The sequence below is a fragment of the Sinocyclocheilus anshuiensis genome, unplaced genomic scaffold (genome assembly GCF_001515605.1).
Source record: "Sinocyclocheilus anshuiensis isolate Anshui unplaced genomic scaffold, SAMN03320099.WGS_v1.1 scaffold778, whole genome shotgun sequence".
NCBI lineage: Eukaryota > Metazoa > Chordata > Actinopteri > Cypriniformes > Cyprinidae > Sinocyclocheilus > Sinocyclocheilus anshuiensis.
In genome coordinates, this window is record NW_015544177.1 from 130,658 (window position 1) to 144,508 (window position 13,851).

The window sequence follows — 13,851 nt, forward strand, 5'->3', positions numbered from 1 at the left end:
TGCAGTGAATGGGTGCCGTCAGAATGAGAGTCCAAACAGCTGAAAAAAACATCACAATAATCCACAAGTAATCCACACGACTCCAGTCCATCAATTAACATCTTGTGAAGCGAAAAGCTGCGTGTCTGTAATAAATCAGTAATTTTTACTTTAAACCATCGCTTCTGGCTTCTGTGCTTCATCTGTGAATTTCTTTTGGCGCTTTCGACGGTGGATAGGGGTCAGAATGGGCACCCTGACTGGTCTGTGGCTATGCAGCCCCATACGCAACAAACTGCGATGCACTGTGTATTCCGACACATTTTCATCAGAACCAGCATTAACTTCTTGAGCAATTAGAGCTACAGTAGCTCGTCTGTTGGGCCAGCCTTCGCTCCTCACGTGCATAAATGAGCCTTGGCAGTCCATGACCCTGTTGCCGGTGCAGACCGGGAACACCCCACAATAGCTGCAGTTTTGGAGATGCTCTGACCCAGTCGTCTAGCCATCACAATTTGGCCCTTGCTCAAATCCTTACGCTTGCCCATTTGTCCTGCTTCTAACACATCAACTTTGAGGACAAAATGTTCACTTGCTGCCTAATATATCCCACCCACTAACAGGTGCCGTGATGAAGAGGTAATCAGTGTTATTTACTTCACCTGTCAGTGGTCTTAATGTTATGCCTGATTGGTGTATAAAAATAAATAAATGTAAAAATAAATAATTTTCCAGATAACTGTATGACAATGTGGTTTATTACTAAAAACTATGAGTACAATAGAGTTTGCCTTTTTCTGTGTGACATTTGATCATTGAATTGACATCGAACTGACAAAAGGACCAAGAATATGTACAACTGACAGTATCCACCTTTACTGTGGCTAAAAATTGTAAAGTCTTTCTTGGACTCCAATTTGGCCCACATAGTTTCAGTTGAACATTTCTATAGTTCGTACTGTAGCATGTGATTTACATTTACTGCACATGACATGGTTCTATAATTGTCCTTCATGTCAGTCATCATAACCATCCTCTGTTGCTCCATCCCAGTTTAACAGCGGTCTTCGTTCTGGAGAGACAGACGGCTCGATCCGCTGCCACCGACTGGGTGGCCAGATGATGTGAGACGCCCGACCATGGACAAGACCGAGAGAAACCTGTGGAGATCCGAATCATCAAGCTTCTGCTTATAAACTACCATGAGAAGCTCTATAAAGTCAAACAAAATGGTCTATTTCTTAAGGAGAAAGTAGCTTTTGATAGACAACACGTTTAACAAAGAGCAACTGGAACAAGAATTACATGCTTTTCTCATCTAGTGAATAGAAAGCAATATATCTCTAGCTAGAAGAGAAAAGGACCTCATTGCTTTTTATAGCCAGAAGGACATGGGAGAGATTCCAACAAGCTCCCAAAAACCTTGATTTGGAGGGTATTGTAAATACCTGCGAGGTTTGGAGGGAACTGAAAGGGTGATAATGTACTCACCTGCAGAGGAAGATATAGACTTCACAAATCGTTGGGTTTAACAGCATGACAAGACCACAATATGAGTCTGAAATACTATAGAGAAGCTCTGAGAAAAACCTTACTGGTCCATTTAGTATCACTGATATACTATTATAGTATAGTTTTTGTTAAAAAAAAATTTTCATCAAGTCTTGAAGACTCTTTAAGGATTAGTTCACCCAAAAATGTCATTCCAAACCTGTATGACTTTTTTTTTTCCATCTGTGGAACACAAAAGATGATTTTGACAAAAAGAAGGCTTTTTGTCAATACAATGAAAGTCAATGTCCAAAGCAAGACATTTTGTCTTACAGGTTTGGAACATGAGTTAAATGATGACAGAGTTTTTATTTTTGGCTGAACTATCCCTTTAAGCCCATAAATTGGATGTCTGAGACGAATCCGTGTGACATTTTGCACTGTTTTGTGGGCAAAATAAACACAAGGTCTCAGGCAGTCAGGATTTTGTGACCTGACTTTCAATCAGTGGTTTGTGAAATGCTGGAGTCTTGTCAGTATTCCAGAATCAAAATATTTTGAACAACAACATTAGAAGCCTTCGTAGCATTAAATATCAATCTAGATTCTCCGAAAGATTTCAATGTTGCCTTGAAAAGGACATTAAGTGAAAAAAAGACTCATAAAGACACATCGTGCTGTATAATTCATCAAGTCAAGGTAACGGTGCAGTCTGTACCGACAAAAGTGAAAGCAATTGCCTGAAACATCCAGCGAGAATATTTGCTTAGTGATATATGACCTGATGGTTTTTCACCAAAAGTATCTCACACTTATACGTTCTGGCCTGGTCTCTGGGGAAAACCAAAAGCGTTTTGGGTAATGGATGTGAAACAATAATAAAAGAGATTTAGGAAGTATGTAGTTCAGTGAGAAACATATTAATTTGCTTTCTGACAAGAAACATCATTAAAAATCCACCTGAGGACAAACACTTGAAAACCTCAGCCGGTGCAAAACCATCAAAACTCAAGGAACGCAACAGAGTTGCGCTGAGTCATTGACTAAATGGACAGAACAATTTGTTTTACTTTCTCAATCCAAGTAAGCAAATCCCAACATTTCAAGGACGAATCTGAGCAAAAGATCTTGACGTATTGTGAATGATTGTAGCGAGTCATGTCACAGTCTGAGCTGAGACGGGAGAAAGAATCACTGCTCTGTTTAATAATGTATCTGAGAAGCTGTGCAGCAAAGAAACTTCTTCAAAGAACCAATAATACCTCAATCTCTATACATTACAGGCGGGGGCATTCGAGCACATCAAGGCTGTTAACAAAGTCCCCAGAAAGCGGCAATCTTTGCCGGCGTTTGTTGAATTTTTTATAACCACATCTATTTGTGGCTAAATCTGCCTACGGTGGTGACTTCCAGAAAAGATCCTTTGAAACTGCAGCCTGAAAGACAGTTTCCATCGGTCACCTGTGGGATCAGACAAATGTATAACATCTAGTGACGTGCCTGAGAAAACCACTAGCTGAATACTTGTTTTGTACTGTAGCTGACCAGTAATATGCTATTTTATTTTGAAATTGAAAATACGTGCCAAATTGATTTTTATTTCACGTCTTTACCTACTATAGTCAACAATTAAATAACAATTTTGAAATAACTTTTTTATGCATGTTATTTACACTACCATTAAAAAATTTGGGGTCGGTAAGATTTGTAATGCTTTTGAAAGAAGCTCATCAAAGCTGCATTTATTTGATCGAAAAAAACAAAAAACAAAACCAACAAACAACAACAACAACAGCAGTAAAATTGTGAAATATTATTCCAATTTAAAACACTTGTTTTCTATTTGAATATATTTTAAAATATAATTCATTTCTGTGATGATTAAGCTGAATTTTCAGCAGCCATTACTCCAGTCTTCAGTATCACATGATCCTGGGCCATATTTTTGTGCAAACCATGATAAGTTTTTTTTTCCAGGATTTTTTTATTAAAAAAACAAAAAAACAAAACAGTATTTATTTAAGAAATAGAAATCCTTTGTAACATTATAAATGTCTTTACCATCACTTTTGTTCAATTTAATGGATCCTTGCTGAAAAGTATTAATTTCTTTACAAAATCATACCAAATTTTTACATGGTATGTGTATATAAAACATTAATTACATTTATAATTTTAATAATATCTGATCATGTAAATGTTATTTTTAAATCTTGATGCTATTTTGAAAGTCTTATTGGTGATGTAACATGAATTAAAAAAAAAAATATATACATTTAAAGAAGTAATAATTTAAGCAGTTTTTTCATTATTAACAGTTTTTTCATTTCAATTTACAAAATTCTCTAAATGCCCATATAATATAATCAGTTAAACAAAATACTAAATTTGAAAAATACTAAATATTGGAAATGTTTTTGAATACATTTTCTTTTTTGAATATATATATAGGCCTATATATATATATATATATATATATATATAAATAATTTTCAAAACTTTGATATATATATATATATGGGTCAAAGACAAAAAAGGGTTTAAGCATAAAAACAATAAGTGTAATACTGCTTTAAATTGTTGTTGTTTTTTCCCCCCAAAATTAAAACATTTTCTGTTTAATTTAATTGCAATTTAGTTTTTCCGAGCAAAAAATAAATATCATACATTTTCCCCTGATTTACAGATGAGACCCACTAAAATGTCATTCAGTGTAACGATCTTGCCAGGCATATTTACAACAAAAATCAATTTATGACATATTAAAAGACTAATTACTTTAACCCCAAATACTAATTAGTTTACATTTTTTAAATTTGCCACTATCCTAGGTTTTGCCCATTTGTCAGTAAGATTTTTTTACTCAATTAAAACACAATTAAATTTAAAATGGTCCCTTATTCTTTTATATATTTTTATATGTACAAGTCAGAATAAGCATGTTGTTTGAATTTTTACATAAATATTGTGTTACACTGAATGACAATGTAACATTATTTCAACCAAATTTTGACATTTTATTCTCCAAAAACTTATTTGAAACCTTAAAAGTAGACAATTTACTTACATTTAATGTGCTTTCTATGGACATAAAATCACTCTTAATGTGTTTGACCCATATATATATATACTGTATATATAAAAGAAAATGAAGAGAATATGAGTGATGCAAAATTTGCTGGCATGATTCTAGGGTGCTGTTGGTGGTTGCCAGGGTGTTGCTATGGTAAAGTGTTTGTTAGTTCATTCCTAAGTCTCATTGTATGTCAAAGTATGCCTATGAGAGGTTGCCTTTAGCAAGCACCAACTAAGTGATTACCGGTCCAAATGTGTTGCTGTCGAAGCTGTGTCCGTGATGGTCCCCCTCAATCCACAGATGTCCATCTGGAACTCTTACATAACGGTTTTTATATCCCAGCGTTCTGATAATAGAAAAAAATGATGCGTTAACACAGTAATGGATTCTGGTTGCTTTTAATGCAGGAAAACACCTGGCTATTTTTCATTTTTCGTTGTTTATGTTACAGTTGACCAGCTACATGAATCCACCAATCCTGCATTTGGCTCTTGGCCCGCTCTCTAAATCTAAGATCAATAATTAATGTTCGCACAGCTGCTGCAGTCTTTGTTTTATATTTAAGATGACTTTCTGACACAGCAATAGCTCATAGCCATTGCAGGCGGTGCTGTGAGCGCTTTAGGGCGAGAGCGTGAAGGAACTTTCAGATTTTTAATGATAGTTTTTCTACATCAGCCATCACAGAACAAAATTAATTTCCTCTTCATATGAATCATCTCGAAATCAAACTCTCGAAGTCATCAGGCCTGGGATTTCCTCAACCGTACCCCAAGATCACCTTGAGATGAAATGTTTTTGGCCATGAACGGTTTGATGAGGCATTAATGTTTAATGACACTTAGGGCTAAACGGTGCATTTGTGCGATACAAGCATTTAAAGAGGACAGAGCCTGAACTGGCTCAAACAGATCCTTCTAGCGGTTTGTCTGGTGCTACAAAGGCCTACTTGTAGTGTTGTAGTACACTTGGCATTAACATGCGACCTGTATCCGGATGTTGTCTACATACACATTGAAAAGACAAGTGTAAACGCGCTTCTGATTGGAATGTTATCCGATCAGCGTGTCCTGGTCCAGAGGTAGTCGAGGACGCATTGTGATCGCATCTCAGTGTAATGTAAACACAATCCAGCCATTGTGTCTGCATTCGCAGGTCGACATCACTAGGGATGGGCAATACCTCTTATTTTATTTTCGATCCGATACCGATATTTTCAAGCCCAGTATCGTGTCTCATGCTCACCCAGGCTACACTTATTTGAAAAAAAAACAACAACAAAAAAAAACAACAACAGTAAAAGCAGCAATATTGAGATATAACAATTCTAAATATCTATTTTCTATTTTAATATGTTTTAAAATGTAATTTAAAATGTACCTGTGATCAAAGCTGAATTTTCAGCATCATTACTCCAGTCTTCAGTGTCACATGATCCTTCAGAAATAATTCTAATATTTGCTGCTCAAGAAACATTTATTATTATTGCTGCTTCATATTTGTGTGGAAACCGTGATGCATTTTTCAGAATTAATTTTATATATAGTAACAATGTTATGTAGGCTAATGTAATAATGTGACAATGGTTTCTTAAGATCTACTTACCTGATGCTTTTGGGAAACGCAGCCCTATTTGAACAAGCACTCTGAGCCATGCGTCAGCAGCGAACGCTGTCTGTGATTGATTGGTTCTGTCTTTCAGCATTTGCGTGTGTTCCGATGAGCAGGAGAAATGGTTCTATCCAACACAATTATTTGCTAATATAGTCTATTTTTCCACTTAGAAGCGTATTTTATGCACCGAATTTCTTGATAAGTAAATAAAATCAATGGTTAAAAAAATGCACTTTAGAATTTATATTTTTATGTGAGGATCGATCCTTTCGATACAACATCAGTATCGAAAGTATCGATAGCCTACTTAAGGATCGATCTGCCCATCCCTAGACATCACGCAAAACACCGCCCCCTCTTTCCCGATCTGTCGGAAAACAGCGCTAGTGAGACTCGTACATTTATTTTGATTTGTAAAATGTCCATCGACTGAAAATAGTTTTCAAAAGAAAACCCACCACTTCAGGTCGACTTTGCACCACAGACTTATTTAAATATTGCGCGGGAAATACACATCCGATCGGTTATACAGATTGAGAAGTGAGCTGATGTTGCCAAGTGTAAAACGCGCCGTGGCCTGATTGACTGATGATCCGATCTGCTTGATCAGATCACGGTGATCGCATGTTAATGCCAAGTGTAAACGCAGCCTGAGTAAACAATTTCAGGCAACATTTAAGTGGCAAACAAAACATTTTCGGCCATTAAAACTCAAGAATCAATCTTGATGCCATCTAGGACACGTCAAACTTCATTTGCACCTTGTTCATAACTTAATTTCGGAAAACTTACTTGATGAAGTCACCCTCGATCCCAATGACCCGTTTGATGATCTTCTGCTGAGGGTCCTTTGGGCTCCTACAAAAGGAGTGAACAGATATGAGATGGTAGGACTACAGCATTTGCATACTGATGATGACAGAACTCTTCCTGGTTTATTTGAGGATGCTGCTGAGCTCAGTGGATTATGGGGCATTAGGGACAGTTTTCAGAGACCAGATGGGTCTTATCTGCTGGAGTAAGTCAAGAAAAGACTCTATGAAATGTCAAAACTCTTGATTTTCAGGGCGCAATATTATTAGATCATATTTCATTTGATTCAGTTATAGTGTACTCATTTGGGACAATGCCTAAAGTTTTAAATGTAGGAAAAGGAAAATACTTCTTGAATGTTGTATATTTACTTGTCTATGAATTTTGGCTGTTTTTGTTACAGGAGACAAAAGAATCACTTTATATCTCAAAAAAACTTTATTTCTCATATTTGCAATCATAATGTGACTTTTAGCTAGCAAATTTGTGTTTTGTAATTGCAATTTTATAGCATATCTCATAGTGTGACTTTATATCTCACAATGTGACTTATTTTTTTATATTATTTATATTTATTTTAACTTTATTATATTTCCAAAAGTGGATTTCCATCCATTTTCAATGACCTATAAAGTCACTGAATAAAGATTTTTTTTTAAAACCAGTGTTATTGTTACCTAAAGCTATTAAACTATTCAAACTATTAAAAATGGTCTTTGTTAACGGAAATAAAGCTAAAATGAAATGTAATATAAATATTAGATGAAAAACTAGATAAAATATTAGCCAAAATGAAAAGAAAAAAAAAACACTTAAATGAAATTAGAAATATTGACTTGGAAACTAATTGAAATAAAATAAAGTTGAAGTAAAAAATACTAAAATTCAAATAAAAAGACATTTAAAAAGAATATAAAAGAAATAAAAATAAAAATGAAAATTCAAAATATTAATAAATACTATAACAGTATATAAATAATACTAAAATAACACTTAAAACCATATCATATTATAGATCATAGATCATATTATATACACAATGTTAATTTTCAATCAGAATTTCCATCATCATAAATGGCACAAAAGAGTGATTTATCGCAAAGAAACAAAATTCCTTTTTCATGACTAGTTACAATTATTTCCATGACTTTTCCAGGCCTGGCAACCCCAAGTTCCCTAACATTTCCAGGATTTCTGTTAGTGAAATTGATCCCACATAGCTTTTATTTTGAGGTCAAGTCTTTGTAAGTGTTACATTTGTAGTGTTTGAAGTATTTGTTCCATCAGTTTTGACCTGATCCCCACATCATTACCCACAACGACCCTGACTGTGCTCGAGCCACAACCTCGTCTTCCAGGAGACTGCAAACTTCTCATCCCACCCACTTCTGAATCATTCTGCCACTGGTTGTCATTCCATGCTTTATGGAATTTCATGTACAGTAATCTTTTCTGCTTGTTGCCTTTCCGCAAGACCGCTTTCTCAGCTGCAACACACCCTGTAAGACTTCTTATAAGATGACTTCTCACGGTTGAAGTGTGTACTATGGTGCCAAACGTCCCTCAAATGCTGAGGAAGCACTTTGGTGAGAAATTGCCTACTTCCTTTGTGACAGTCTGAACACCATGTCTTGAAAATCTAGGCACCGGAACAAAATCTGTTCGTCTAGATATCTCACAAGGCATCGGTAGGACATTTGTGTTATCTCTTGTTAAATAAAGTTTACTCTATTGCTAGTTTTTAACTACATAACAGTTTGATGAGGTCCCAAAAGTCTGAGACCATTCTTGATGCCACTTTTCTGTTTTAAAATTCATTTAAAATCTAATTTCAGATTTAAAAAAAGAAAATTCAATGAACGCATCACTTCAAGCTTCCTGTCAGAACCTATGCGACGTTAAATCTTCAAACAGCTCTAGCGCAGCCTCCATCTGTCATACACACACACACACACACACACACACACACACACACGCCTCTTCTGCAACAGCCCTGACGCTCAGCCTGATTTGTGATTTTCATTACCTCTGCAGGCCTGAATGTTGTTGGTGTTTATCTCAAGTGTTACATACGGCATGCTGGGAGAATATATTCTGATTTGTCAAGTAGGATTTTGCAGTAAATGCAAGAGCCCGGTTGAGTGTGTGTTAAGAAAGACTTATCTAAAGACTTCCGATATTGATTATATCTTGCAAAAACTGTTGGCCAAACTGGAAAAAATAATAAAAAAATGAGAAAGCTCTCATTATCAAAATGCCTCAATAAATGTTTTAAATATAGTCAGAATTAGTCCAGTGGTTTTCAGCTGGAGGGTGTATGTGTGTGAGTGAGTGAGTGTGTGTGTGCATATATATACTGAACCAATTAATGTCCAAAGTAAAATCTGAGCAAAGCTACTTGAGAACCACTGATCTGGTCGACAGCATTTGAATATTGAAATTGCGCATCTTTATCAGTCGTAGCCTCACGGGCAGAGCGCAGAAAACTACAAATAGAAATTATGTTGACAAGGCAATGATAGAGAGAAAGTGGGAGTTTGAAATTGCACAGTGAACAGACGGTAAAAGCGAGCGATGTAGTAGCCCCGCCTCCTTTCGGGAGCCCTGACCTGACTGACAGCTCTCCTCGACCAATCAGTTTGCACTGAACGCACGAACGACAGGCAGCAATTTGCCTGTCCCCGGGGAGACTGGGTGGAGGATGCGCACACGAGCATGTGTGCTTCATTAGGAGCGCGGCACAGACAGCTGGATGGATACGCGCTTCTCCGGTCCTCAGTCCGCGGTGCGCTGAGCATCTTTTCCAAAACAACCGTATGGAGAGAGACCCCACATCTCTCACACTGTCAAATAAAGCTCAAATTAATTTGGATCTAAAATCTCCATAATAAATCTGGAACTCGATCCCGCGATTGAGAGGAAAGGAATATATTATGCGTTTCAAACAAGGAATCTAATTCTCTCCGGTAAGCGCGGCTCTCTCATCCTCTCATGACCCATGAGCATCCTGTGTGATGGGGGATTTTAATAGCGTGCCAATGCAGGGCTCTTAAAGCCAAACGTACTGTATGCGCTCAATGAGTATTAGCATCACTTCTGTATATATGCTATTTTAATCATCCGTTTTAATCATGACCATATTTTGGATTAGAAAAGCTGCGCATCCGCGTAAGAAATGTCGTAATCTCGCGCAGAGACTCTACAGGTAAGGGGAGGCATAGCTGTGAATCCAATGATGTGATGAAAGTGATCAAGAGGAAATTATTGATTTATGACTCCCAAAGTTACTGCAAAGGATTTGATAGATTTTAGTGTGAGTAATACAATTATAAGGTATATTCTGTAACAAGTTTGAGAATGTATTAATATTCTGAAAAAAAAAAGCTTAGTAAAAGTTATTAATATTGAACAATGAATGCTTCATTATCAAAATTGAGGATTTAGGCCAAACTGTATTATTCTTACACATACTCATCTGGATGTACCTAAACATTATCTTAACATTAAAACAAATGTTTAGCATTATTTCTGGACAATTAGATTTGTCCATGCACAATCAACCATCATAAAATGGTCTTATAAATCTTGCTGTATGACTGTGTAAAATGTGTGATGGTCACAGATGCTTTCAAGCACTACAGTGAAATATAACAAAAATATTTTACGCCACAGCTCATATAGCACTTAATTTTAACAGACGTCATTCGGTTCTGCTATTCTTCAGCTTAAAATATAAAAACATGCCATCTACAAACTAAATACAGGTTATGTTTGCTTCCTATGTCAGATGGTAAAAGAGGTTGTGATGCAGCAATATAAAACAAACCGGCTATGAACTTGAGTTTCCTCAGCATAGTTCATGTAGTTCTGGAATAGGACACTTAGGGATCTTATAGTAGTACAGTTGTATGTTAAAAACATTTGGCTTCTCTTCTGGTATGCTGTTACAAAGTTTGGGTTTTTGGTTTGGAATCAAAATGCAATAATACAGGTTAATGTAATATAAAAAGGGACAAGGAACCAAAAAGGGACATGTATTTGGTCTAAGCACCACTGATTTATGGTATTTGCTCCTGCCTCGTGTATGAACAAGGTGTAGATGGGAGTGTAGAGATGAAAGAGAGAAATCAATAAGGACAACAGAAGAAAAATGCTAACATGTCTTAAAACAGGGCTGAAGAATATGTGACAGAAATAGCTGATATATCTATAGGGATTCTGTCAGCAGTGCTGAAGCGTAATTAATTGCTGTCGTACGGTGTATTCACCAGCAGTGCGGAGCAGGTGAGAGCTGGAGGACTATATAACACACACACACACACACACACACACACTCTCTGATGGTGCTTGTGTCAGCATAGTATCTTAGCTAATTATACTTCACACCAGGCATTTGAAGTGACACCATGTAGTGTGATAGGAAACAATGCTGATGTATTACAGCACACTGGGGAAAACACACTCATGTAGTCAGGCTCATAACTCATGAAGTAAAGTTGGTTATATTGTACAGTTTTGAACAGATTAGTATAAAAGAGTAGAACAGAACAGAATAGTATAAAGCGAACAAAACAGAATAGAATGGAATAAACAGAATGGAACAGAATAAAGAGCAGAGAAAACAGAAAACAGAACTGAATACAATATAATAGAAAAAAACAGAAGAAATACAACAGAGGAGAAAAAATATAACACACTATAGCGAATAAACAGAATAAAATAAAAAAATAGAACAAAAGAGTAGAACAGAATATAAAATATTAAAACTGAATAGAATTGAAAAGGCAGAATGGAGTATAACGGTAAAACAGAACATAAATTAGAACTTAACAGTACAGAATAGAATAGAATAGAAATACACCGAATAGAAAACACAATAGAACTGACTAATCAGAATTAAATAGAATTAGACATAGCAGAACAGAATAGACCAAATTAGAAAAGAGCAGAAAAGTGTATTAGGATTGGTATAGATAAAACAGAACAGAATAGGATAGAATAGACAAAACAGAACAACATAATTCAATACTGCAAAACAGGAGACAAAAACAGAATAAATGAAAACAGAGGAGAAAATAAAAGAACACATTAGCAAATAAGCAGAATAGTACAAAAGAGTATAATATATTAAAAACAGAATAAAATATATTAAAAACAATAAAAACAGAATAGAATAAAACAGAACTGAACACAATAGAACTGAATAAGAATAAAAAAGAATTTGACAAGAAGAAGAGACTAGAACAAATTAGAAAAGAACATAATTTTAAGACTGAGTAGAGTAGAATAGAAGTAGAGTAGGAACAGAGTAAAACAAAACAACAGAATTAAATACCACAGAACTGAAAAAAAAAAAATACAACAGAGGAAATTAAAATAGAACTCAATAGAATACAGTTGAAAAAACAGAATAGAAAAATGCATAATGAAACTGAATACAATAAATTAGAAAAATTAGAATAGAGTAGAACAGAGTAGAAATGAACACAGCAGAACAAAACAGAATAGAGCAGAAAATAGAACAGTGCAGAATATAAAACACTATAGAATTTATAAGAGAATACAACAGAACAGAATCAAATAAAGCTGACCAGGGCAGCGTTTCCCAAAGCATCGTAAGCCTAAGTAGATCGTAGAACCATTGCCACCAGTGATCTCTACGATGAGAAACGCAGCCCAGATCAGGACAGAATTGAACATGGCAGAACAGAATTAGAAAAGAGCAGAAAATAATAATAGAATTGAGTAGAATAGAATGGAATACATAAAACAGAATAGAAAAAACTCTATTTTCCGAATCTCAACCAGGTATATCCATAGTGTCATTACTAGTTTTACATGTGAGTGGTGTTATACTGGAAAAGTCAACTTATAGAGATGATTAACTTCAATTCAAAAAAATGAAAGCAAAAGAAAATTTCAGCTACAAAATTTGTAAATGAATTAAAACCAAAGCAGAAGGTGAAATGAAAAACAGCCGAACACTGCCTCTTTGTTCCGGCATTTAATATTTCTGCTATTGAAGCCAAACTAGAAGTGGTCCTGGTCACATGGTCAAGGGCTAAACGTTTAATCCATTAACTTCACCATCACAAAGAGTCTGCCTCTGCTGTGTTTTAAGTATTCTGCCCCGCCGCACACGTATTTCGCTCTTGCTTTCAGTCACTACGCAGTATGAAACAAAACCTGAGCAGCCCCCTCAGATCCACTCCATTCCCTAAACACAAACCAGAGGGGAAGGAGTTTCGCAGTCTGTTACGCCATCGTAATGTGACAAGGTGTCACCTCCAATTCATTATGTCCCCCCGCACACGCTTCGCTAGGAGCGCTGCCCCGCTGCCGAAATATTTCTACTCATTCCAGCCTTGTGAATAAAACATAGCACAGCAGGGCCACTTTATGTGGTGTCTGTAGCATTAGACGAGTTGATGGAAAAGAGAGAGTGTGTGTGTGTCTATGTGTGTTAGTTTCTTGAGTACTTTCTCTAAAAGAGGCAAACCATAAATATTTCAGGTAAAGTGGTTGGACTCTTGACTCTAGGAAAGGAGCGGTTGTCAACAAAAAGCTGTGATTAATGCAGACAGACAGAGGAACTGCTGTTGGTACTGTTCAGACAAAACACACTACAAACGTCCACTGAAAACTTGCTTAGAAAAGCACTTGGTGCTAAACGCACACAACTTCTTTGACAGGTAGTCAATCACCACATACTTCATGTTTAAAATGTGGGATTTTGGAAATTTTACTGTGGGTGATCACTCCACTTGTCTGTATTTGTTCGGTATTTCCAACATTACTCCCAGCTTTGGCTTCAGAACAGTTTAGCTGTGCATATATATATATATATATATATATATACACACATATATATATATATA

The 13,851-nt window shown here is 35.9% G+C and overlaps 2 protein-coding genes across 6 annotated transcripts in view; one reads left to right on the plus strand and one right to left on the minus strand.

Annotated features, from left to right (window-relative positions):
- Window positions 1-13,851, minus strand: part of LOC107696251 (mitochondrial inner membrane protease subunit 2) — a 115,183-nt gene that overhangs the window by 24,374 nt on the left and 76,958 nt on the right. For 2 of the 5 annotated variants that reach the window (XM_016496516.1, XM_016496517.1), the window contains exons 4-5: window positions 6,953-7,018; window positions 4,790-4,892 (exon numbers count right to left, since the gene is read on the minus strand). In XM_016496516.1, the coding sequence (XP_016352002.1) occupies window positions 4,790-4,892; window positions 6,953-7,018 (169 nt within the window). Of the gene's footprint in view, window positions 1-703; window positions 1,140-1,427; window positions 1,471-2,133; window positions 2,932-4,789; window positions 4,893-6,952; window positions 7,019-13,851 lie in introns of those variants that run through there. The other 3 variants (XM_016496512.1, XM_016496513.1, XM_016496514.1) reach the window with 3 other exon arrangements.
- The window catches only part of LOC107696250 (leucine-rich repeat neuronal protein 3-like), a 10,018-nt gene continuing 6,027 nt past the window's right edge, over window positions 9,861-13,851 (plus strand). Inside the window, exon 1 of the mRNA XM_016496511.1 lies at window positions 9,861-9,939. The gene's annotated coding sequence lies outside the window, so the exon portion shown is untranslated. The remainder of the gene's footprint in view (window positions 9,940-13,851) is intronic.